At 42.0% G+C, this 26,909-nt stretch overlaps 1 protein-coding gene across 1 annotated transcript in view; it reads right to left on the reverse strand.

Annotated features, from left to right (window-relative positions):
• The window catches only part of SCFD1 (sec1 family domain containing 1), a 59,228-nt gene extending 33,850 nt beyond the window's left edge, over positions 1 to 25,378 (reverse strand). The window contains exons 1-14 of the mRNA XM_056850689.1: positions 25,308 to 25,378; positions 21,846 to 21,916; positions 20,482 to 20,570; positions 19,113 to 19,203; positions 17,704 to 17,826; positions 16,581 to 16,668; positions 15,584 to 15,673; positions 12,946 to 13,001; positions 11,732 to 11,817; positions 10,915 to 11,014; positions 4,567 to 4,706; positions 4,286 to 4,376; positions 2,023 to 2,096; positions 263 to 344 (exon numbers count right to left, since the gene is read on the reverse strand). Coding sequence (XP_056706667.1) covers positions 263 to 344; positions 2,023 to 2,096; positions 4,286 to 4,376; positions 4,567 to 4,706; positions 10,915 to 11,014; positions 11,732 to 11,817; positions 12,946 to 13,001; positions 15,584 to 15,673; positions 16,581 to 16,668; positions 17,704 to 17,826; positions 19,113 to 19,203; positions 20,482 to 20,570; positions 21,846 to 21,916; positions 25,308 to 25,338 — 1,212 coding nt within the window. The 5' untranslated portion in view covers positions 25,339 to 25,378. The remainder of the gene's footprint in view (positions 1 to 262; positions 345 to 2,022; positions 2,097 to 4,285; positions 4,377 to 4,566; positions 4,707 to 10,914; positions 11,015 to 11,731; positions 11,818 to 12,945; positions 13,002 to 15,583; positions 15,674 to 16,580; positions 16,669 to 17,703; positions 17,827 to 19,112; positions 19,204 to 20,481; positions 20,571 to 21,845; positions 21,917 to 25,307) is intronic.
• Between the last annotated feature and the right edge of the window lie 1,531 nt (positions 25,379 to 26,909).

The raw sequence follows: 26,909 nt of genomic DNA on the forward strand, positions 1-26,909 counted from the left end.
CCTTTCTTATGTTCTTACTGGTCTCTAAAATCACTCTTCTCCTCAAGGACAGCAATCCTCAACCCTGCTGAAGTTCTATTGTGCAACTCTTTCATTTTCAAATGTTTATTTTGTCTGATAACCTAAACTTGATGCATATGGTATCTTCACCTCTGAACCTCATTGTTCGTTCTCAATGAACTTACATGTTATATTTCATGACTGAACATCAATAATATTTTAATATAAAGATTAACAAGTTTTAAAAGAAAGGTTCCCATACCTTTATATGCTCTAAAACAGCAGTTGCTACGTTGGTATGAAGATCTATGAGCCTCTTCTTTTCCAGAAGCTCTGGAAGAGAGCTGAAAAACATTACATACAAGCTAACTGGCCACATTCAAACCATGAATGTAACCAGCAGGAAGCAGTCAACAATACTATAGAAATACCTGCAAGTAGAGGAAGCAAAATAGACACTTCAACAGACATAAAGATCTCCTAAGCAGTAGTATCTGGGAATTCTGTCTTACTAAAGGATTGGGAAGGAGGGAAGACAGAATGGTACAGGCCAATCTCATCAGATCTTGGAAGCTAAGCAGGGTCAGCCCTGGTTAATATTCAGATGGGAGACCACCAAGGAATACCTGGGTTGCTATGCAGAAGGCACTGGAAAACCAACTCTGTTAGTCTCTTGCTGTGAAAACCCCAAGGCACTTTACATACACTCAAAAGACTGGGATCTCTGTGCCAAAGGAAAACCTAAGCCCTGCTTTGTCCTTGCCCACTGGGTCAGAGTTAGAGTTCTTAAGTATGATAGCTCTGCCAATGAAAACGACTTGAAAAGTTCTCTAACGGAGAGTCCCCACCTATATGAACCTTCGGCAGTCTGGGAGGATTTATTTATTTAGAACATTTATACCCCACCTTTCTGTCTCATCAGGGCCACCAAGGCAGCTAACAAAGTAAAAACATACATAATAAAAACATGTCTTAAAAACCCTTAATACCAATCAAAAACATGTTGTTAAAAGAAAGCAAAAATAAACATATAAAAACATAAAAACAACAATTATACGATAAGAAAAAGGGATCGCTGAGAGAACCCCAGATGAAACAAAGAGACGTTTACCCACTGGCAGAAGACAGCAATAGAAAGGCACAGGCAAGTCTTTCTGGGGAGAACATTCTAGATTTTTGGTGCCATGACCAAGAAGGCCCTTTCCTGGGTTGCCACCTACCTAATCTCAGAAGGCAGGGGTACCAGAAGTAGGGTCTTGAAAGTTGAGAGTAGCAGTCAGGTGGGTTCATAAGAGAGTAGGTGGTCCTTCATAAGGGACTTTAAAGGTCAACAACAGCACCTTGAATTGTGCCCAGAGACAAACTGGTAGCCAGTATAGATGGGTCAAGACTGGAGTGATAGGGCCCCTACAACCCATTATCAGGAAAGCTAACTGGAGTCACTTATTACTAATACCCCTATCAAAGGTATATGGATCCAGAGGTGCTATTTCGTTAAGAGAAACCCAGTAAGACTCAGGCTGACATCTCACTAACGATTAAAGATGTAGCCTGCAGATTCATCACTTCTTTTATGTATTAAAAATCACTCTGAAGCAGATACCTGCTAGTGGAATAATTTACACCAAACCATACTTCTGGTAACCTAGCTAACCTTTCCCAGAGTCTGCTGTTTTGCCATATTATCCCAGAAATTAGCTCTTGATTCTTCTAGTCTGTGTTGCTGCTCTCCAGCTGCAGTAAAGGGTCACACCCACTAGATATTGCAGAGTTAATTTCTCTGTCACCTCACCAAATTTTGCAAACTGAAAGCAGATTATAATCAGTTCCTAATCCAAAACCAGTTGTCTATTGCTGTACACCAGTTAAATAGCAGTAATGCCATATGTAATTTAAATATTAGTGATGTGTTTCTAATTTGGAACGTAACCTGGGGACTCAAGGAACTGTCCTTGCAAGAGAACGAAGAAAACCAAATGATGCCTTTTCCTCACACTTAACAGCACACATCCACATGCTTACCTAACAGCTGAAGTTAGTTTAGCTGTGTTATCAGAAAGCATGCTTATTGCTCCTTCATCCTCTCCTTCTAATCCCTAGGAGGAAAAACATTTTAAAAACAGCAATAGCCATATATACTGCGATAAGAATATAACAGAAATGATGGTTATAGTCTGAATACAGAAACCTGTTAACCTGCACAGGAGAACAACAGATCAACCATGATCTGTTTGAATAAATATCTATTTAAATTATTTCTATACGTCCTTATAGTCGTAAAGCTTTTGATGTGGTATACAAAAAATAAAATGGCACAAATCACTGACAACTATAAAACAGAGGGGTGGCTGTGTTTCTGGACTGTAACAAAATAAGCAAAGTCTAGAGGCACCTTAAATGACTAGCAAAGTTTACTCCAACATGAGCTTTTATGAGGTCAGTTATGGGATTTCCTTCCCATGAGCATCTGAAAAAGTAAGCTCTGATTCAAGAAAGCGCATACTGGAATAAATTTTGTTAGTCTTTAAGGTGCCACTGGACTTCTATTTTAGCCAACCATAAAAGCAGCCAACTCAAAGAAGAGAAGAAATAAAAATCTGGGTCTACTGGTGTACATGAATTGTACCGTTAGAAGCTTATTGCAACATACTTGTTGCTAGCCACAACAGCTAATGTATGAACGTGAAACCTTTCTAAGAACACTCTTGAGAAATGCTTGTTGAGTAGTATTTTTGTGTTATACTAGAAAAATATGACAACCATCATCACCTTCTATGACCTCTGAAATTATCACAATGGCAAGAGCTGCACAAGCCTACGCCCCTCCAACCCTCCTTTATCAATACACATTGCATGAAGAACTGGAGAGACACCTCCTTCTTCACAAGTCTCAAAATTACTGCAAACTCGGTAGTTTCTAGATTACAAAATTAGTTCTGTACCATCTTAGTACTTCATCCCTTCAAATTCCCTTTGCCTGTCCCTTTTCTTTCCTACAAATATGTTTAAGTGTGTAACACCCCCCCTTTTATAAAATTCCCAAAACAGCAGACAAAATTAAAAATGCTATCCGGTCCATTTTTATCCTGCTCTCCTTGCAAGGAACTCATGGCAGCATACATGTTATCTTCACAACAAGCATCCGAAATAGGCTACACAGAGAGTCTGACAGGCCGAAGTGCTTACTGAGCTTCATGTCAGAGTGGGGATTTTAACTCAGGTCTCCTGCATCCTAGTCCATCATTCTAACCACTATACCACACCGGTGACATCATATAATGAAATACAGAAATTATAAAACCCATCTGAGTAACAAGAAAATAATATTATAGAATGTTCAGAACAACCAGATTAAAAACCTTAAAACAACCAGAAAGACAAAACCCAAGGATAACACAGTAGTAAAATCACCACTGCATCTGCCAAAGGCTCTATGAAAGAAAATGGTCAAAAAGCAACCAAGCTCTCTGTGAGGTTTTATCATCGCCCTACATTCTTCTTCCTTCAGCCCATGTCCAACATTTGCTGTTTCCTGCTTTTCAGAGCATTAGCTTGACACACTTCATTCATGCCCTCCACCTCTTGGCAGCTCCCCCAGCATCCATCCCCCACCATTCCTGATCTTAAAATGGGATTTTTTCCCCCAGGCCCATTTCTTTGTGCACCTTTCCTGAGGTTCTCACTTTATTGAGTACTATGCACCTTCTTTCAGCCACCTTCCCCTCTGGGTCCTCAACCTTTCACTTTCCTACTTCCTGGGATCTTTTAATAATCCTCAACCTGTCTCCACAAGTCTTTGGGGCCCATGGAAGGTATTCATCTCAGCAAAACTGAGATGGCTCATCAACATGGACTGCAAGCATTTAGACAGTTTTGTTTACTGAAAACTGGAATGCTCATGCACATTCCAAGTAATCATAATAGGCTATCTCAACCAATCAGTGTCACGGGCATCTTCACCATAAGCACAATGCAGTATGAATTACTAATGAAGATGCTAGCATAGTTGCTGAATCCATTTAAATGTTACCAAGTGTTAAATTTGCAATATGTTTGCAACATCTCATACAGACGCATATTTAGCAGGGGGCTGAAACACATTTTCAAACCTCATTAACCTAAAGTACAATTCATCTAGCTCAAAATCTGTCCCACAGACAAAAAACCCAAGAGTCATCCAGTTTAATCTGGCATGACCATGATGTTGCATCTAATAAATTTCTTAAGTGTAAATATTTTCAAAGCACAATATAAACTCCAAGAACATTATCAGATTAGGCCTTACCATTATACTTTTGAGCCTCTTGACTTCATCTTCTTGAGCTCTGTAAGATTCCAGCTCTTCCTGAACGGACTCTGCTACCTCTGGGAAAGGGCTAAAGAAATGTTACACAGTTTATAGCTAGAATTTACATAATTAAAAATGTTTGAAAACAGATTTTGCCATGACTTGACTTCTTTGTATATTGTATTCTGTATTGTCACGTTACTGAATTTTGTATTATCTCATATGATTTGTTTTAGAAACAAACTGAAACAGAAATCAATTTATATTATACCACTTACCTGCCTTTGTGTTTCTGCCAGAATTTATCAGCTGCAGTTAAATCATATGACTTTTTATTTTTCTTCTTTGGTCTAGCACCTGCCGGGGAACTTTCCATTCCTGAAGACTCTTCCAGAATAACTCTGTTTAAATGAAAATCCTATAAAAGAATGATCTGATTATAATCTTTGTCTACTGTACAGCATAAGAAAGCAAGATATTCCTAATACAAAACAGAGTAAAAAACAAAACCTTAATTTTACACTGACACTGATTTTGAACTTTCAATTAAATATGGACTAGATGACCCTGGTGATCCCTTCCAACTCTATAATTCTACATCATTTTAAACATTGTACGAACAAGCTAAAGTAATTTAAGGCAATCAATTTTTTTCTATAAAAGTTTAAGAACAGATAGTTATAAGCTTTTTTCACTGGGCAACTGCTGCATCTTAATACTACCGTTAATACTACTTCCTGAGCTGTGGCATATGTATTCCCTCAGTTCTTTACTGAATACAGGAGACATTTGTTTTGAACATTTACTCATGGGATAAAGCATTAATACTTTTAATGTTACAATTCACTACTCCATTAACTCTAAAGTCTCATTCAGTACCAATGTCTTCTATTTATCACATATTACTGGAACAAATAATAATTTCTCTACTCACTACCCTTCCCAATCAAAATAAAGCTAAAGAATTTAGAAATTGTATTTTCTCATGCTAACCTATTGTTACTGGCACTCCGATTCCTCTTTGCAATCACTCTCCTTGCATGTTTATATTATATAAAAGAAGAAGAGCTGGTTTTTATATGTCAACTTTCTCTACTACTTAAGGGAGATTCAAACCGGCTTACAATCTCCTTCCCTTCCTCTCCCCACAACAGACACCTTGTGAGTTAGGTGAGGCTGAGAGAGTTCTAAGAGCTGTGACTAGACCAAGGTCACCTAGCAGGCTTCATGTGTAGGAGTGGGGTAACCAACCTGGTTCACCAGATTAGTGTTCGCTGCTCATGTGGAGGAGTGGGGAATCAAACCCGGTTCTCCAGGTTAGAGTTCACCGCTCCAAACCACCACTCTTAACCACTACACCACGCTGACTCTCATATAGTGAAAGGAATCTTTATTCTCTCTCACATCACTATGTAAAAGTGTGCGCTGATAGTATTTATTCTTACACAATAATAATAATTACTAATTTATGTAAATATTGACATTTTTATACATGGACCTTTAATGTATTTAACCTAACGAACAGGAGGACACGGCTATTTTCCAAACGTTTTTCCTTGTTCTGTTCCCTAGCTCTTTATGTCTATCTGTTCAGATAAACTATGTCATAAAGTATGTATGTACAATGTAACAGACTACAGCACTGCACGTCATAAAGATGAAACGAGGTACAATAAGGAGTCCCACAGATATCCAACTTTCTAACGACAGCACCAAACAGGGAGATATGGCTATTGGAGAAACAAAATACAAAGAAGTTGAATAAGAAAAAGCCAAGCATCCTTCCTTTCCTCGGACTCCTTCAGGAAACTACTCAGCTGGAAATTGCTGTGTATGAGTGATATGGGAATGTCTATCGCCTCAAGGAGAATATAATATTTTCTGCACTTTCACAGAACATAACCCACTACAAGACTGGCTTGCCCCTCTGTGATCAAAGAAATGCAACTCTAGACAGATCAAATCTGTTTATCAGAAGTAAAGGTACAGTTATTACCTAAACAGATGAAGTTCTATAAATTTGTGGTTGGAATGGCATCTGGCTCAGCATGCCACGATCTCCCTGGAGTCCAGGAGTGAAGAGGAAAACTAACATTGATTTACGTGAAAGTAGAACTTACATAATCATCACCATGGTAACTATTTTCCCTGTACAATTTAGAAGTTCTACAGAAGGGATGAAGCTGCTCAAAATAAATTGCGCTAATTTCATGAAGAATCAGACACAGCTTCACTGAACCTCATGAGCTATGATGTATGACTTGCTTTTATTTTTTAAATATCTAAACATATTAAACTATATTTAAAAAGTTGCCTGGCACAAAGCTTTAATCATTCTAAAAATGAGCGTTGAGAAACTTTCTTATTTTAGAAAGCTAAACATATTACCCTGTTATTAGGAATATATACACAGAATCATAGAGTTTGAAGGGGCCATACAGGCCACCTAGTCCAACCCCTTACTTCATGCAGGATCAGTTTAGAGCAGTGGTGGCAAACCTATGGCACACATGCCAGAGGGGGCACGCAGAGCCCTCTCTGTGGGCACGCGCGCCGTCACCCCAGCACATCTAGAGAGTTGCAAATCCAAGGCAAAACCTCCGTACGTTTTGGCCATTTGGTCCCTCCCCTCACCCGCTGGCCGCACTAAGACCCTGTGGGATCCGCCCAGGCCTGCCTCCCGCCTTCCTTTTTCCCCTGCTTCCCAAAGCCTCCCAATGGGCCTCTGAGCAGCCGAGTGGCTCCGGAGCAGCAGGCGGTGGCGGGGCGGCCATGGAGTGGTGAAGCCGCTGCTGCTGGCTGCCCTGGTCGGCACGCAGTATGAGAAGTACAGCTTCCGCGGATTCCCGGTGGCTGAGCTGCCGCCGCTGCAGTGTGCCTACGCGCTGGAGCAGTACAAGGGTGAGGGCTGGAAGGAGAGCATCTGCGCCCTGGAGGCCAGCCTGCGCCTCCACCGCCTGCTGAGCGACAGCAAGGCACACTGCCACCAGGAGTGCGCTGGGGGTGGCGGCAAGGCGCAGGGGGAGCCCTGGCTCGGGGAGCCAGCCTTTGGAGAGCCAGGCCCTGGCGCCGTGCTGGACGAGGGGCTGGCTGAGCTGGAGCTCTTCGGGCGCATCCTGTGGTGCGCCTCCTGCCTGCGGCACTGCAAGCGCGGCCTGCCTGTCTTCCAGCTCCGCTACCCGCCGGCTGAGACCCTGCGCGACTTCCAGCGACGCACCCTTTACCTGCACCTGCACTACGCACTACGCGCCCCCTGGAGACCGTCCGGACGTGCGATCCTGTGCAGAGCGACTCCGCTAGCATTGGATGAAGTGGGGATGTTAATGTATGAGTTGGTTTTTTTCTAAACTACAACCTCAATATTCAGGTTAAATTGCCGTGTTGGCACTTTGCGATAAATAAGTGGGTTTTGGGTTGCAGGTTGGGCACTTGGTCTCTAAAAGGTTCGCCATCACTGGCTAGAGCATCCCTGACAAGTGCTTGTCCAGCCTCTGCTTAAAGACTGCCAGTGAGGGGGAGCTCACCATCTCCCTAGGTAGCTGATTCCACTGTTGAACAACTCTTACTGTAAAATTTTTCCCTCCAATATCCAGCCGGTACCTTTCTGCCCACAATTTAAACCCATTATTGCGAGTCTTATCCTCTGCTGCCAACAGGAACAGCAACCACAATATTGCCAGCCTTCAAACCCAGGTTTCTGTGAGTAAAAAGGTAGGAGGAGGACCATCTCTGTTCCCCTCCCCCCTGTCTTGCAGGGAGGACTCATCGGGACATGCAATTTGTGGAATTTACTCAGGTGCAGCAGTGGCTACAACACAGCTTTCTTGGGCCCAAAGGCAGCCTTCACACAATCTGTGCAACTTGGCTAAGCCTGGCAGTGGCCATTACACAACTCATAGGAGCAACTTATTACCACACAATTTTTTCAACTTGTACTGACTTTTCCCATGGAGAGACTTGCCTGGAGGAGGGAAGGATGGAAAGGGAAGAGATCTAGTGGCCTGTAGTGGTTAGAGTGTCAAACTAGGATCTGGGAGACCCAGGTTCAAATCCCCACTCTGCCATGGAGGATTGCTCAATGACCTCAGGCCAGTTACTCTCTCTCAGCCTAATCTATATTACAGGATTGTTGTGAGGATAAAATAGGGCAGAGGAAAATGATGTAAACTGCTTTGGGTTTCCACTGGGAGAAAAGTGGGGTATAAATAAAGTAAGTAAACAATAAATAAAGCTGAAGAAAGGGGGCAGTTTTGAAAAAGGTGGTTGGTAAATGGGAAGAAGAGAAAGAGGAAATAGTGTGGGGAAGTATACAAGGGAAAATGAACCCTTGTGGATTCCCCACTTGTACTCTACTAAAAAGCTACTCAGCATTGCAGGTTAGGACAATGAATTGTGCAATATAAGAATGAAAGGAGGTATAAACTAGAACAATCTTTGGTATTAGCATCTTTACATATTATCCTGTGATTAGGAATATATCAAAGGATTAGGCTACGTGAACAGAAGTTTGTACTTCTTCAGTTAATATAAACTTGGGATAAATAGAGTAACAAATTAGATCAGAGAATTTCCCTATTGGGACCGATTTTAAGAATTCCTAGATTTAAACTAGAAGACCAGCTTGGAGATCTCACCAACAGGGAAACAATCATATTTCTAAAAATAGGGATAATGTAATGATGGATAATTTCATCACTCAAAATGGCATTAAGGTGAGACTATAAGGTTGGATCTTGTTTTGATTTCAATACATTCAGAAAGACATTCTGTTTCATAGGAATCAAAACATCAAATAAATTTGAGAAAAGTATCTCCCTAGGAGGAGCTACTAGTTAATAATTCAAGGAAGAGAGAGGCATCTTCATGGCAGGTCCAAGTCTGTGAAGAGAGCATTGAATGAACAGGGAGCCATCACAGAAAAAGATTCTGTTCTTCCTAAAGTCCCAGGGGCAGATTCACACAGAAGAGCAGGCAGATTTACATGGAAGAAGACATCTATCTTATCACTGAAGATGACTTCTGATTCAAAGCCATTAATAAATCAAAATAATCACTTTTAATTGGCTCTGGAAGCTAAAAAGGAAGCCAGTGAAGATTTTTAAAAATCACCCTATTAAATCAGAACACACATACATCCTGTTTCCATTAACAAATCACTGCCAACAACATGGTACAAATGATATTTATATTAACATGCCACACAGCATACAAAGATAACTCTTTCATATAGGCTGAGAGTCAGTAATCTTTAGCAACACATCAAACTAATAAACTCTTATTTTGATGACATAATACATTGGTACCTCAAAATATGTTTAACTCTTCAATTTAGTAAATACCTAGTTTTAGTCAGGAGATAAAAATGAAATAATAATCAGATAGTGGTAACCAAAAATAGCCTTTACAGTTTCAGACTATCTAGAGCAGTAGAAACGAGTAAGAGTCCAGCAGCACCTTAAAGACTAACAAAATATCTGGCAGGGGTGAACTCTTGTGAGTCACAGCTCACTTCTTCTGATCTAGAATATCTGCACATTTTTTCTAGATACAAACAGCCTTCATAACTTTAGGAGTATCTTATTAAGAAACATCAAATGATATGTAACATCTACACCATCTTGTGGTGATGAATGATATTTTAAATTGTTCACATTAGTAGATGTTTTATGAATCAAACAGGATCATAAACTAAATACTATTGATGACATTTTGGACACAATTCATGAAACATCTAAAGAACACAATATCACAACAAGGGATCTAAATAACTGATTTTGTAGGTGGGAATAAGGAATTGAAAATGTAAGGATGGGGGAATGCACTCTCGCATAAAAATGACTAGTCTATACCTATGGATTTATCCCATCATAGTTATGTTCTAGCTTACTAGAAGGCACAGCAAGCAGAAGAGTTATCCAGCTGATGCCAAAGAAAAACCAAAGAGCTGCAAGAAGCATCAAGAGGGATGGAGGAGTACAATCTAGCAAAGGTCATTCTAGACAGGTTTGCTGAAAATCTCCATAATGAAGAGTTGGGAGTAGAAAGTCCCAGACACCCAACTCAAAAAGCAAACTGAAACCAACAGGTCATGATCACAACGCTTAGGGGTCAGCTTCTCTTTGATCAGCAAGGTAGGCAGATTAGGAACTCTCTCGTCTTCATCCTCACTGCTCTTAATTTTAATCCTGATGAGGCCCTATATGCCATTTTTGGGGGAGGAGAGAAAGCTGTACTCTGCAGGCAGAAATCTTTGCACCTTCAGAAAGACTCCAGTGGTTCCAAGCCATTGTCTGCACTATTTGCAATCCTCCAAAAAGTACGTAAGTAGGAAACTGTCCTTTCCAATACTTTCTAGTTTCCAAAGATCAATGAAGAGTGTACTCATTATTCTTTACTATACCAGCTGAGGTTATTACACACATGCAAGGATCCACAAATATGATGTCCGGTAATTTTAGCAAACAGCAGTTCCCTCTGTCTGAGAAGACACTGTTCTTTAGCTACTCAGAGTCACTGCCTGCTTAAATCAAGCCATTTAGTACAGTGTTATGCACTAAAAATTTTGCATTATGAATCTTGCTGTAAAGAGAAAATAAAGGAATTGTAATCATAAAAGAAATTCTTACCAGTACATCATGCACTAAGGCCTGGTAGGTCCAAGTATGGTGCAGGGGAGTGGCCAAATCTATGTTTCTGTCGACAAGTACTAATAGAGGTCTCTGGAAACTGTAAGTAAAAATACTTGGTTAGTGCCAGCATGTGTTTCTGCATACCTAATAATAACAGAAATCTGCAGAATATTTACCATGGAACATGTTTTCATTTAATGACACATTTTAAAATCATGTGAAATGTATGGCTTGAATCCTATGGAGTCTGTGTTTAAGGATGCTCAGAACATCATTCTTTCCTGCTCTATTCCCTGTAGTCTTCTCCAAAGACCTCCAAAATGCTGAAGGTTGCAGGACTTGCTTTGGCAACAAACTAGTTGGTACTGCTCCTGCAACCATGGAATTACCACTGATAGGAGGAGGAGGGGAGGGCGATTTTGCTTGGTTCTCCCTCCTAATTGTAGTCTGTTGGCCCACGTAGCTTTTTGTCTGTGAGAGTTCTACAGCCTCTAGCAGGAGCGCTCGGTGGTATCAGAGGTGATGGCAGGAAAGAACTGCATCCTTATGTCTACTCCACAGGATCTAAGCTTCTGTTTTTCATGTTGGACCAACACCTCTTATAATGAAGAACAAGAGTAAAAAGATTCTGCTTTATACAAATACTGCTAATGCTTAAAATCCTTAGATAAATAATTCAAATACATTTAAAATATCGCTAAATCTTTAATTAAATTAATTAATCTAGTAAAGAAGTACGTTAACCTGCCTCACTGTAAAACATCCATATGTATAGCGCTTCAAAATGTTTCTGAAATATGAAACTAAATGTTACCTGAATTGTCCAGCCCCAAGCGTGTCACCTGTGAAAAGACTGTTCCTAGCGTCTCTGAGGTTTTCTCGGAGTTTCTTATCTAGTTTCTGGGGGGGAGGAAATAGTACTTTTTCCATACATCCACAAAACTAGCTCAAATGACAAGTCAGACTTGTGGACCCCCATCCCCACCATTCCCATACAGAGAAAAGGTATAAACAATAACAAAAGAAGAAGAAAGAATCCTCAGGAGATAGACACCCCTCCCTCACAAATGTTTTCCTTACTGGGAAATCTTATTTTCCCTGTAGTCAAAGCACAATCTGGTATGATGCTGGCTAAATTAACTTTCATTACTCTTGAGATGGCTATATTCTGTACACCTGGTAGATAATATCTATGATACTGCCAGACACACACATGCAAGACTACCCCCTTGCCCTACAACAGAGCCCCACTGTTTCAGAACCCTTTCTCCGTTGCATTTTTTCCTCCCTAAATTTATAACCTAAAATATATTTATGTCATTTCTCTTACTCGTGTTTATACGCTTTATAGAACACTTCATCAACCTGAAAGGAATTCTGGAAATCAAACATCAAGTATGTGAGGAAGCATCGTATCTCCACTACTCCCCAATGTTGGACTGAGGGCTTTCCTTGGAGGCTGTTCCTGTTAGTAAGTCTATTGTGAGTCAGAGGGGGCTCCTAATGGAGAGAGGAGATGGGCTATAACCACCTGGTTCCTCTTGTTCCTTCTCTTCTCTCAGGGCATCTCCCTCTCAGCCTGGGAAAGTCTGTTGCCTTCCTCTCAGGCCTGCTGGAACAGTCCCATTATGCCTCCTGACCTAAATGAGGCTCTGCCTCCTTCCAAGAAGTTCCAGTCCCAAAAGAGAGGAAGGAGATTGTGGCTGCTCCAATGGTTGTCACCCAGGCCTACCCCCTCCTTGCCATAACTAAGCAGGTATTCATTATTGTAGCTGCTTCTGCTGTGGTTTTAAAAAATTGACCACACATCTAACATTTGTGTAAATAACATGCATGGGAAATTTCCCAGAATATGTCTTCTCACTAATGCAGAATTACTACAGAATCATGGTGCTATACAGCTAGTCCTATCACTTCTGCAATATGGCTTGTTCAAAAAACAAACAGAACAACAAATTGTCGGACACTTTCTGTTAAACAGCAATATTTTCTTTAATTTGAAAGCTTCATTTGTTCTTCAGAACTCACCACTGCAACCATTTCTGCTGCTGTTCCTCTTGAACATCTGATTATTGGAATTGCTCCTATTAAAAATACAAACTGGAACTGGTTAAATCTTTTGTCACAATAAGTAGCATATATCTAAGACACAGGAATTTTATATTGCCCACTAAAGAATACCTCTTATAAACATTATTAAGAAAACAACAGTTAAATGCATTTTTATAAAGAAGAGGAAGAAGAGTTGGTTTTTATATGCTGATTTTCTCTACCACTTAAGGAAGAATCAAACCAGTTTACAATCACCTTCCCTTCCCCTCCCCACAACAGACACCCTATGAAGTAAGTGGGGCTGAGAGAGCTCTAAGAGAGCTGTGACTGGCCCAAGGTCACCCAGCTGGCTTCATGTGTAGGAGTGGGGAAACCAACCCAGTTCACCAAATTACCATCCGCAGCTTGTGTGGAGGAGTGGGGAATCAAACCCGGTTCTCCAGATTAGAGTCCACTGCTCCAAACCACAGCTCTTAACCACTACACCACGCTGGCTCTCCTCAAAAGCTAAAAAAATTGCTCAGAAATTCCCTAAAGCCAAAGATGACAAGCTGGCCAATATGACCATGTGACAATTCCAGCTGTATCTGAAAAGTGAGCTGTGACTCACAAAAGCTTGTACATTGCCAGAAATCTTTAAGTTGCTACCACAACCTATGTAAGCTATTGCTGGGGAAATGTGCATGACAGAGAGCTGATCAAAGAGAGCCGATCAAAGATCAGTTATTAGGAAGCTCACCTGGCTTTGTCATTTCTGCCTTTCTATTAAGCTGTAAAAATTATCTGGGGGGTTTCTGAGGTAAGGAAATGTGTTTTTATTCCACCCTGTGAACAATTATTGTTTTAGCCGCTGCACAAATAGTTTAAACCTTACTCTCTTGTAATTTTAATGTTGCTTTTTATCTGCTGCTGTTTTAAACCTATTTTGTAAATTATTTTAATGTTTTCAGTTTAGCTTTTAATATTCTTATTATAGTTTATTTAAGGGCATATATAGTTTTCCAGGCTCTTAATCTTAGATTTGTGCGCCTCCTTTTCGTATCTACTAAATGCATTTCTCCTCTCTTAGCACTGGTGCATACATAATGTTACACCATATTTAAGTATGTTTAGCTTTAAACCAGTTTGAAAGCAGGGTTTAAAGCTGGTTTGCAAGCTCTGGGAAAAGGTAACAACAGGTAGGATTAACTTCAGTGTTACTATAGCACAACATGGTTAATATGGAAAAATAAGGCAGAGGTGAATTCATGCAGAAGAGGAGGAAGCACTGTATCGGCTACTCATGAATGGTTATTTCCTGCCCTCCAAAATACTGATGGTGGAAATCGTGGGACTTACATGGACAAAAACCCATATGGTATAAGGCAGGGGTCGGCAAACTCATTAGTCAAAAGAGCCAAATATCAACAGTACAACGATTGAGATTTCTTTTGAGAGCCAAATTTCTTAAACTTAGGTACACTGTTTATTAACTTAATAAACTTTAATTAAAGTTTTAAGTCTTAATTAAACTATAGGTACACTGAATAAAACTTGATATCATACTTAATAGTGATCTTATTTATTGATAAAAATTAAATTGTAAGTCCCTGCCATTTCTCCCTCCCCATCTGGAGTCCTCGTCTGGAGGCCTGGTCTACTGCCATAAAAGCCTACTGGTAGACCTGGCCTCCGGCTGAGTCCCATTGGGAGGCCAGGTCTACCCATTGGTTTTCTTGGCAGTAGACCTGGCCTCCGGAGGCCCATAGAAGCCAATTGGTAGACCTGGCCTCTGAAGGGGGACTTTTTCCCCTCCTCGGAGTCCAGGTCTACCGCCAAGAAAGCCAGTGGGTAGACATGGCCTCCCAATGGGACTCAGCCGGAGGCCAGGTCTACCAAAAGAAGCCCGCCCTGCCCAACAGCTGATAGGCGGGCGGGGGGGCAGGAACCGTCGAGCTGCCCGCCCAGCAATCGCGCGGCTAGAGGGGAGGGGAGGCTTTAGCCTCTCAACCATTGAGGACAAGGGAAAGGGGGACCTGGCCATTCTCCACGGCAGGGGGGGGGGAAGAGACAGCGCGCCCGCTCGCCTGCTCTCTCGCACTCGTTCTGTCTCTCTCTCAGGCGCGACGGCTCCGCAGCCCGGCTGCCGGTGCGAGCGGGCGCGAGAGCAGGGGCTCTGAACCAAGTTCGGAGAGCCGCACTCGACGGGCCAAAGAGCCGCATGCGGCTCAGGAGCCACAGTTTGCAGACCCCTGGTATAAGGGCTTGCAGAGAGCGGGGGTCCTAGGTGAAATCACCCTCCCTTTCTCTTCTGCCAGCGGTGTTTTTGCTGGCACAAGACATTTAGCTGGTGTAACAGCAGTGCCAGTCCCATTCCCCATCCTCACTGCTGTCCCCAGGTTGTGAAGCTTGTTGTCTACACAGATCATGCAACTCCCACACCAGCCTTTGGGAAGCTGCTGGGGGAAGGGGGCTGGCAGGAAACTGTATCAGTACACATTAATGCTCTCATGTTTCAAAGCCGTGCCTGCAATGGGCCTTTGCAATGATGAAGAATCCTGTATACCCTACTTCTTCAATCTGTATCCAAGAGCTAACTGCTCAGGTTTAACAACAACAACAACCTTACACTTACCAAGTGTAACAAAAAAACAGAAAAGGCTGTCAACAATTGTATCCATAATGGTCTCCATTTCAGTGTCTGTTATGTCTGGTCTGTTAATGGCTAGAATTTTTAAAACAAGAGAGAGTCATTTAAGTTTCCATCAATTTATCTAATTTTCAACATGCCCAAATACTTGGATGCTTAAATCTGGAGATTAGAGCCATGAGCTGACAAGACAGATATTTCTATAAACCTGAAAAATGCCCCAGGTTTTCAGAAAAATCTGAAATGTAACAAAAACAAAACAAAAAACCAATGCATTGGGGGTTAACCACCCCCCAAATAATAAAAGCAGCATTCATAGCTTTCAGTAATGCCCTCAGTGGCCATTGCTAAGCAACCACACAGCAGGTTCCAGCCTTGGTTTCTGTCAGTACAAGGCAGAGAGAGGGGGAACGGCCCTTCTGAAGGCTGCTTTGGCCTTTTAGACAAGTGGGCATATTAAAGTAGGTTGGCTGGTGAGTGGAAAGAACAAAGCAGGAAATGGGTAGAGGCTATAGGAGCTTTCAGGGAAGTAAAAGAGAAAATAGTGGATGAGGAGGAAATTCAATACCCCCAACAACTCCTCGCAGAACCCCCCCCTTTTAGAATATAATCTAAATGACACACATGCTAAGCAAAGAGATTCATTTTAATTAACAGTTCCTACACCAAAAGACAAACGTGACGGGTTGAAAAGCTCCATCCCAGATTTTATGAGGAAACAAGATGATAATTTGGCTGGAGAGAAAATAAACTCCATCCATACTTACTTTCATAATTCAATCAACAGCCTATCAGCATGTCAGTTATGAGCACAAGCAACAAATCAAGCTATGAAGTTGAAATCACGTACTCATTCCTTAAAAGTTATGTAGCAAAATTCAACATCAACATAAAAAAATTGTACATATACACAGAAATACACTGGACACTACTGTGATATTTCGATGCTAGACATTTAACATTTTAAAAATTATTCACCTACCACGATATGAAACAAGCTCCTTATTTTGATTGCAGAGTACAAACATATCATCTTCCAAAGTAATGAAATTAAGATATTGGTCAAAAACCTACAAATCAAAACAAATTGATCATTGACAGTAATAAAATGCTATTATGCTTTGTTGAGACATAGCATTTATTTGTTAAATATACATAACAGAAAATGCCAATATTGAGAAAGAGTAAAATCGTCTCAACTAACCCATGGTTTGGCCATATAACTTTTTTATTTATGAAATCATTCAGAAAAAAATACAATTGTGCAAATAAATGCAGAAGAGTTAAAAGGTGTCCTGTCCTTCATTTTACTGTGGATAAAAATATTTTGTATAATCTCTTTATTGTGTGTGTAAAGTGCCGTCAAGTCGCAGTCGACTTATGGTGACCCCTTTTAGGGTTTTCATGGCAAGAGACTAACAGAGGTGGTTTGCCAGTGCCTTCCTCTGCACAGCAACCCTGGTATTCCTTGGTGGTCTCCCATCCAAATACTAACCAGGGCTAACCCTACTTAGCTTCTGAGATCTGATGAGATCAGGCTAGCCTGGGCCATTATTACCTTGAGTAAAATACACACATAAAAATGGAACTCTATTTAAAAGGCTAAATTAGTTATACATTTAGAGAAATCACAATGGGTAGCCATGTTAGTCTGTCACTAGCAGTAGAAAAGAGCAGGAGTCCAGTAGCACCTTAAAGACCAACAAATTTTTTGGCAGGGAATGAACTTTTGTGAGCCACAGCTCACTTCTTCAGAGAGGAATTTAGAGAGGAATTAGATTAATTCAGAAGAGCTGTCGCCATTATTTGTTGGAATCATGGGTATAGGTATTCAAAACAAATGATGGAGGCAACGGAACATGAATGTTCTATTGCTGTGTGAGATGGATCTTCTGAAGTGGTTCCTAGAGTTTTGCCAAGGGAGACCTCCACAGAATACCAGGGTTGTGATTCGGAGACACGCAATGGCAAACCACCTCTGAATGTCTCTTGCCTTGAAAACCCTACGGGGTCTCCATAACTCAGCTGTGACTTGACAGCAGAAAAAAAAGGATCTGTATGGAAATAATGGAGACTCCCCTATTAACAGAATATAAACACTATACCTTAGCCACCTGTGTTACTGCACTTGCACCGAGAGCAGCATTTGCAATATCTTCCAGTTTACTTCTTGAAATAGCAGAAATAAAATTTAAATAATACGACTCGTAAAGTTGATTCCTAAGATCCTGAAAGAAAAAAGGAATAATATTATTATGCTGCTGTTTTTAGCTAACGAAAATACTTCAACAATAGCTTACTACATAGCAATGTATTTAAAATTTAATAGTGATTTTTTTGTATGAAAAATGATCAAAATAAGACTTTGTAATGTACTGTTGAATGTATGCAACTTGGCTTGCACAGATAACCACTTGCCCCAAAACAGGTTTTGCCCTGAAACATTGAATTTGAATTGGAGAAAAGGTACTGCAAAAAAATTACGTACAATATTGCTCTTTTAAAAGTGTGAACTATGCAGAGATTTTGTTAGGGCCCTGGCTGATGTATGGTTTAAGGAGTTTGAGAAGCAGGCTCTACAGAGGCCCCTTTGGTTAACAACTTTCACGTGTGCTTCAACCTGCAATCTTCCTCAGTACCCAAACAATGTCTCATAGACTGACGCCTAGGGGTTTAGATGTAAAAAGGTTTAATTCATGCAGTTTGGCAGTCCATACCTCTGCAAACAGCATCTGCTGATACAGCAACCGTGAACAGCTAAAAGAATGCTGCCTAGTGAAACATTTTCACATGAACAGTTGTCAGAAATCACTGCTGGAGACATGCTATGTAAAACCTGATCCAAAACAAATCAAACCGAATTGTAACAACTGTTAAAAACAACAACAACAACAAAAACCAGTAGTCTTCTCTGGTGGCTTGTTTCACCAAAGGGAAAAATTGTTAACTTGTTATAATGAATAATTGGGGCGATGGGAGCAGGATGTTTTTCCCCTTGTGAAAGCAATGTGCAAACATACTTGGACACAGATTTGCTGCTGTGCCAGTTAAGCTTTTACAGATAATGCCAAAAGAGCCAGCCCTCGGAATCTGATCTATTTGTCAAATACAGGTAATACATCCGCCAGAATGTAGACTGGGAAACTGCAAGCACAGATGCAAATAATCATAATAAACCACACATTTGCACTGTTAGTAGCAAGACCAAGTAGTTTTGCCTTGCCACCAAGGACATTTAAAGCCCTTCCTGCCCCAACACTATCCCGCATAGAATGTACTTTCCAAGCAGTAGGCAGACATATAGCTAAAACTGCACTACACTGGAAAGCAGATTTTTTTACTGCCACTGAGCACTCACTGCAACCAGGCAAGCAACAGCCCTGACTCCTGAAGCAGCGATCTAGCCCAAGCATTCCCCACAGTAAACCAAGTCTACTTCTTCAGTTAACTTTGTGTTACAATACACATACAATACACACATGAACTCTCAGTTCTTACTCCAGACTTATACTACCTGGCACAGCCTGTCAACATTTTCCTCTGTTGGCATTACAAAATATATTGCTGGGACATCAGGAATAGGATCTCGATCAGAGTGCAGGAGACTGGGGAAACAAAAGAACAAATGCAATTTATAAACATGTTCTCAGCAAAACCAAAACAAACCTAACTAGAAAGAACCAAGGTTTATGGATGCAATGCTGTGCATATTTACTTGGGAGTAAGCTACACTAAACAAAAATGTTGACTTCCACGTAAACAGGCATAACAGCAGGTTGCACAACAATGTAAACATAATCTGCAGAGGAAATGATGGTTGTCTGTTACATTGCAGTTTGATTGGAAGCCAACTTTCTTTGCTCTTCTACCCATTTAACCAAAAGCCAAGCAATTTGCTGGCCCCATCTTAACTGCAGTTGAACACAAAAAAGCTGCCTCATACTGAACCAGACTATTGATCCATCTAGCATAGTACTGCCATCTTGGAGGGGGGAAAAGGCCTTTCCCAGCACCTGCTACATAAGATCCTTTGAGCTGAAGATGCACTAATTTAAATTTTGCTCATTTAAAACATTTCTAAACTTTCCTTTCTACAAATTACTGTGACAAAAATGCTAGGGACTGAACTTGGGATTTTCTACATGCCAAACAAGTACTCTGCTACTGAAGTCATAGTGCATCTCCAAGGATAAGATGGACATCTTTGGGGGAAACCTTGCTAATACACCTATAAAGGATTAGTTAGAAACGAGAAAAAACAGTACCGGGTGTGATTTTCTTAATGACTTGAAAAGATACATGAATATTGCTGGAAACAGTTAAAATATACTTTGTAGATTTTCTTATGTTTAGTAACTTGCAAAATTACGAACTATTTTCATAGTTCTCAAGCAACCCAATCCTAACTGGGGGGGGGGGTAGTTCTGCTGTGGCTGGGGACGGCACAGCCGCACTGCCTCCTGAGTGGCTTGCTGCCAGGTGCCACAAGCTGAAAATACAATGTCGAAGGAAACCTCATGGAACTCTCCACAGAGTTCCACAGGGCTACGCCTGCCTTTTTGCAAGCTTAGCCCGGTGCCTGCATAAAGGGACGTTCCTGGGCTGAAAGGGCTTCGAAAGCTGACTAATGTCAGCTCCGCTCCTGGGAATGCCCCCTTTGACGCCGGCATGAGCTTCCACTGGGAAAATGCAGGGAGAGAATGAAGTCCTCAGAATAATCAATATCGTTTGTCTTCACCTTACTGATCAATCAAAGACAAAATTGGTGGCTTGGGACATGGGACTATATCCCAAGGATCATTAAATCACAAAAATTATTTCAAATAGCATATGAAGTAATGTAACCAAAACAAACTTTTAACACCTAAGCATAAACTACTCACAGGTGTAAAGTAATGCCCATGTCTCTTAGCTCTTTCACGGAAAGCAATGGAGATATTATATCTTGGCCAAATCTGTCATAAATGAGAACCTGCAACATAAACATTTGTAACAAGTTTACTTTTGCTTCCCACCCTAGGAAATCCCACACAGTCATGGGGAGAACCACACATATAGTCAGAACTGTCATTGAATTTTGTCACATAGCCAACTGCAGGGCTGGATAGCAAAGTTCTTTTTCCAAGTACTACTTCTATGCTATCATAATTTATATCACTGGACTTTAACAAAAGCTGTGCATTAACTTTGTGCCATTGGTCTCTACTGTTATTTAGCAGATGAAAAGTCTTTAACAGCATTTAAGATAAGAAAAAACAAAACTAAATCCTTATGTTTTCAAATACCTTATTTTTTCAAAACAAAAAGAACGAAGAGGGCAGATTAACATTTTACAAATACTATATTTTACAAACCCAGGCAATCAAAAAAGGCTAGTCTATCATACAAAATGGGTAGGGAACAAAAGTAAAGAAAGAAAAATGTATTCTGGTGACAAAACTGTTCTATAACTTTCAGAGTGCAATCCTAATTAGTCACACTCTTCCAAGTTCACTGGAGTCAACAGGCTTAGAACAGTATAACTTGTTTAGGATTGCACTGTAATAACACTTTATTACAAAGTCATGTTCATGAGGATTAAACTAGACATGACAGATATCCATCATTTTAAAAGATCAACTGCACTCATGCATCTATTCCTCTTTCCCCCACATAGTTTTGCTAATCAAAACTATCCTCCCTGTACTGTTACCAGAATCTTGGAAAGGAAAAGAAAAGATGGGCAAAACCCCAATGCCCATCATTTTCCAGGGCCAGTAACAGTGTTGAAGGGGAACTTTGGTAGGAGAAACTGTACAGGGGGATTAATCCCTCAACCTTTTGTGGTTTTGATATGAACAATAGTTGCATGCAGCTGCAATTTAACTTTACAAAATGCTGGGAAGATCCAATCATGAATCTTCCAGCCAGTACAATGGCTGTTTTGACCCTAACTAATAAAAGAGGGCAGCTTTATCAATCGTCCACTCCGGTTTCATGCAACAGGCAATACTTTGTTAATCAACCATCTATATAGATGATTTCTTCAGGTTACTTAGGTATGGTTACATTCTCAGATTGGTACATTTCGTACCACAGTTTGAACAATTATATAAACTTTCACCAGCAGCTACTGCTCCAATGTATCAATCTGTTAACTAGCTCTACGGAAGTATCACTTTGAAAATCACAACTATCAAGTTAATCTGAAACTACAAATTACCAAGGATTTACCAAATTACCAAGGCTGACATATTAGTTGACTTACTTTCCATACAGGTTCACCTGTGCTATTTTTAACAGGTGGTACATTAAAATTCAACATACGCTTCAGAGCCACTGAAAAAGAGAGAACAGATTTCTATTATTAAAATTTCTCCTCATCCCCCTCATGGCGATCAAGATCTTAAGCAACTGTGAAAATATATAACTTTTAAAAAGTATCCCAATGCATGTTTTCCACTTGCTCATTCCAGTCTTTCATGTACCATGTTCAAACACCTGCCAACTCTTCTCTACCCTTACTTCATCCACACTGCTTATAACCTGAACCTCTTCACCCTGCTCACCATGGCAAGTATCCTTTCCCCACCTGTCCAATATGATTTAGCTATTGGGATCCTACTTCTCCCTCTGCTTTTCTTCCCTACCCAGATAATGCTGCTGCAGTTGTCTTGTTTGTGGGCTTCCTAGAGGCACCTGGTTGGCCACTGTGTGAACAGACTGCTGGTCTTGATGGACCTTGGCCTTTCTTATATTCTCCTTCCAGTACCTCTCAGCTACAGCGAGTAGTAGCCAGGGAGCAACCTCTGCCATCTACCAACATATTCCAGTCAGCCCACGCAGATCAAAGTGGGAACTCTAAGAGAAAAGTCATGAAATTCTTACATTGCTCACCAGGAACAAGGAAATAGTGAAGGTGGATTGCTGTGTAGAACTTCTGCTAATGAGAAAGACACTATGGTCGTGTTGGTGAACCTATGGCACGCGTGCCGCAGCTGGCACACCGAGCCCTCTCTGTGGGCACGCGCAGAGCCGTCGCGTCTGCCTAGGGCTGTGCCGTGGTGATGGCGCTGAGGGCAGTGCTCCCTCTCCCCAAGCCCATGCTCCCCAAGCCTGCGCTGGCGCCCTCCCTCTCCTTGCACCGGGGCAAGCCCCTCCCTCTCTCTCAGCTGAGCTGCGGCGGCACAAAGCTTTCAAATTTAACATGTTTGTGGATGGAAAGTTGCCTAAAAAATTAAATGCAGTCACATTTACTTTCAGAAGAAACTTCTCCAAAAACGAGGGGATTGTTAAAAGGAAAGTAAAAGGAAGCAGCATGAGGGGGAGAAGCATTTTGGGCTGCAGCACAGGGAACAAAGAAATCACATCCCTCAAACTGAAATCACTTCCACCCATGGAAACTACCGGAGGATCCAAGACTTCATTTTACACAATACACTGCCTACTAGATGGATCATGGCCACCAGTTTAGATTATTTTAGCGGGTTAGATAGATTAGAAAAATGCATGAAAATTAACAATGGAATCCTTAGAACACTTTCAAGAAAGTAAGCCCCACTGATTATTATTATTAGTTATTATGGTTACTGTTCAGAAAAGCATTTGAGTGCGGGGGGGGGGGGAGGCAGAGGTGATACTTTCATACTATGCTAGTGCCCCCCACAGTAGTACCTGTCTGGCAATGGTTAAAAACAGACTACTGAACTAAAGGTACAATCCAGCAGATATCTTTGTATGCAATGTGAGATAAAATGCAGTATAGGTTCATGGTTGCAAACACTTTTGCTATCTGGTGAGAGTTCACCAGTGTGAAACTAATGAAAAAGGAATTGGGGGTCTTGATTATGACAGGTTTAAGCATGCATTATGATTGGCCACAGAAGAGGGATTAATATGTTTCTATGCTAGCTAAAACATACCTAAGACAAAGTAGGTAAAACACTTATGAAACAGTATTTGCAGTTTTTGTTATTCATGTTCAGTAAGAACTAATAATGCAGCTTAGCACAGAGAAGACCATGGGATAAAGAAAGTCTGATCAATCCACTAAAACAAGTCGAGATAAGGAATATTGTAAAGTGGTAGAAGAACAAACAAAGAAACACACCCATTTAGGATGGAAAACTAAGAAACCTAGTGACCAGGAAAGCAAAATCCCACCACTGTAGAACATTCTTAGGATTAAAGATCTTTATTAGTTTTATAACTGAAATCGGATGAAGGATATCTAGGAACAATGGAAAAGAAGGAAAATCTAGCAGATGTGAAACTCTCTTCTCCTTTCCTTTATGACATAATCAGGATTCACTACACTGGTAATAAAAAGGGGCAGGTGTGCACATCAGGTGACTTTTGCTTCTAAATCCAGGTTGTAACTGACAGCACCTTTGACATGGTGACGGTGGGAAGATTTTGTATAGCTCTGCAGTATATGTTGCAGGCAGCTTTACCAAAGCGTTCCACTTACTCTGCTCAACTATTCCTTTCTGCACTTGTTCTGCTCAACTATTCCTTTCTGCACAAACCCCTTTAGGCCTGAACATTTTGTTCCTTTTGTTTTTATGCTGTCCTACAGCACCTGTAGGCAGCACTTTGGTTGCTTCACCTGGGTGAGGTGCTCACAGCCATCACCATTCACATCAAAAAAAATACCCAAAATGTTTTAACATCAATGAAAGGTATTGTCTGGAATCACTATTAAAAGCAAAACAAACAAACAAACAGTCTGTTGAATTGCACAGGCTACACACTTCTCATTTATGGACTCCTTGTTATGCCTTGCCAAGCATTTATTCTCAGACCTTCAAAGAACATGTTAATAGTTTCTCTACACAAGCAGGCCTTCAAGGTTTAAGTATTAACACACTATGACACAACTCTGAATTTGAGGATAAGCATTCATTTTTCTCTTGTGTAGCCCTCTGTACTAAAAACTCTCCAGGTCAGTCACTTGTGCAGTTATAGAAAAGGGCCAGAGTCCAGGAGCACCTTCAAGACTCACAAAAATATTTTCTGGTAGGGTAGGAGCTTTCGTGAGCCACAGCGTGAGCTGTGGCTCACGCAAGCTCCTACCCTGCCAGAAAATATTTTTGTGTGTCTTTAAGGTGCTACTGGACTCTTGCTCTTTTCTACTACTTCACTTCAGAAGAAGTGAGCTGTGGCTCACGAAAGCTCATACCCTGCCAGAAAATATTTCTGTTAGTCTTGAAGGTGCTACTGGACTCTGGCCCTTTTCTACTACTGCAGACAGACTAACACGGCGACCCACTGTGACTTGTGCAATTATGGCAGTCTTTCCTTCCCAGCCTTTTTTGCTTCTGTGCTAACTTCTTTCCCAACTCTACCCGACGATGACCACAGGCTTCCAAATAAGCAGTAGACGGGATGGGTTCATGAGGAGGAAACCAAGTCGGGGGGGGGGGTGGAGGGCGTCCGTGAGGAAAGTCTCCCGCAATCACTACCGCGCCTTGGGCCCCCCGTGCTCAAAAAGGACGCAAAGCTCCCTACTTAATAGCGACAAAAACGAAGAAAACCCTCCTCTCCGAGACGCGAAGCCCCAGAATTCAGGGGGAACGCAGGAAAAAAGGCTCCGAAACCCACCCGGGGGGCACTAATAACGCTCCTTGTTCCGCACGGGATAAACAAAGCCCCCCCCCCTCTCGCACCAACGGCAAACCCAAGGACCGCGGCCGGAGTCTGCGGGCGAGCGAGGAAGCCCGCCACTCACCCGCCTGCTTCTCCCGTATACCGGCCGCCATCTTTCCCCCGGATCAGCCCGACTCCGCCCCTTCCCCTCTGCGCTTACGGGCGCCGGCAGACGTGGCCGCCCGGGGCCGCCTCCCTCCTCGACCGAGACGTGGCGCGACGGGCGGAGCTTCTCCGAGAGCTTCGGCTTCCTCGCCGGCGGAGGGCCGCTTGACGGAGCAGGGGGCACCCAAGCGGCCGGGAAGGGCCTCCGCTTATCGCCCGAGGCCGCAGGAGCCGGAAATGTGGGCCTGGCCTAGTCGGTCTGGTTCCCTCTGCTGCTGCGGCCGAACCTCCACCGCCCTCGCTCTGGTGGCCCCCGCGGGAAGAGCGGCGCTGCAACCATGTTTTGTTTTGGACCGTTTCGGACGGCGACCGCCCTCATCTCTTCTCCCCCCCCCCCATTTAGTCGCTAACGAAGGTGGGCTTTTCGTTGGGTCTTGTTATAAACCGGTCTCGTCTTGTACCATCTCCCCACCCCCGGTTTTTGTTGCGAATGTAAAAAAAAAAAAAAAAAAGCAACCAAACGTGACACCGATGCATCTGCTTAAAGCGAGCTCTGACTCGCGACAATGGATGCGGGAATAAATTATAGTCTTTCAGCTGCCGCTGAAATCCTGTTTTAAAAATCAACACGGCCTTCGAAATGCAAAGTTGGGTTGGAGATTATCCGGGCTGTGTGACCGTGGGCTTGGTCTTTTCTTTCCTGACGTTTTGCCAGCAGCTGTGGCAGGCATCTTCAGAGGAGTAACGCTGAAGGACGGTGTCTCTCAGTGTCGTGTGTACGAAGAGTAATATATAGTCAGAAAGGGGTTGGGTTTGAGCTGAATCATTGTCCTGCAAAAAGTATCAAAGGTCATGTGCTAATCATTGTCCTGTAAGTATCAAGATAATGTGCTAATGAGGGTGTGGTATGTTCTGACGAAACGTCAGGAAAGAAAATACCAAGACCACGGTCACACAGCCCGGATAACCTACAAGAACCAATGAACTCTGACCGTGAAAGCCTTCGACAATATTTTGGGCTGGAGAGTCCAATATTTGCCCTTCCTTGTCGGGCAATGCACACCAGAGGTCTAGAAACCTTCGCAGGAAAGAGTCCAGTTACCTCAAAGTGCAAAACAAGAGAGGGATGAAGATCACCTTTTGAGCTCTGGGTTGGGCCCATTTTGGCCCTGGCGTTTTGGTCGTGTAATGTCAGTGTGGTGCAGGGTTTAAAGAATGGTGGACTCTAACCTGGAGACATTTTGGAGGACTTTCATTCATAGGGTCGCCATGAGTTGGAAGCGACTTGAAGGCACTTAACACACACAATCTGGAGAACCGGGTTCAATTCCCCACTCCTCCATCTGAAGCCCGCTGGGTGATCTTGGGCCAGTCACATTTTTCTGAGAACTCTCTCAGGCAGGCCATGGCAAACTACCTCCAAATGTCTGTTGACTTGAAAACCCCACAGGGTCGCTGTAAGGGTGAGTGGGAGACAGACTGTGTTTGAGAATTCCCTATGGGGGAACGTACTAAAGCTAAGGACAGTAATTGTCCAAGGACAATACACAATTGCCCATAGAGAATAAAGGAGAGCACG

Source organism: Euleptes europaea, chromosome 6 (assembly GCF_029931775.1).
Source record: "Euleptes europaea isolate rEulEur1 chromosome 6, rEulEur1.hap1, whole genome shotgun sequence".
Taxonomy (NCBI): Eukaryota; Metazoa; Chordata; class Lepidosauria; order Squamata; family Sphaerodactylidae; genus Euleptes; species Euleptes europaea.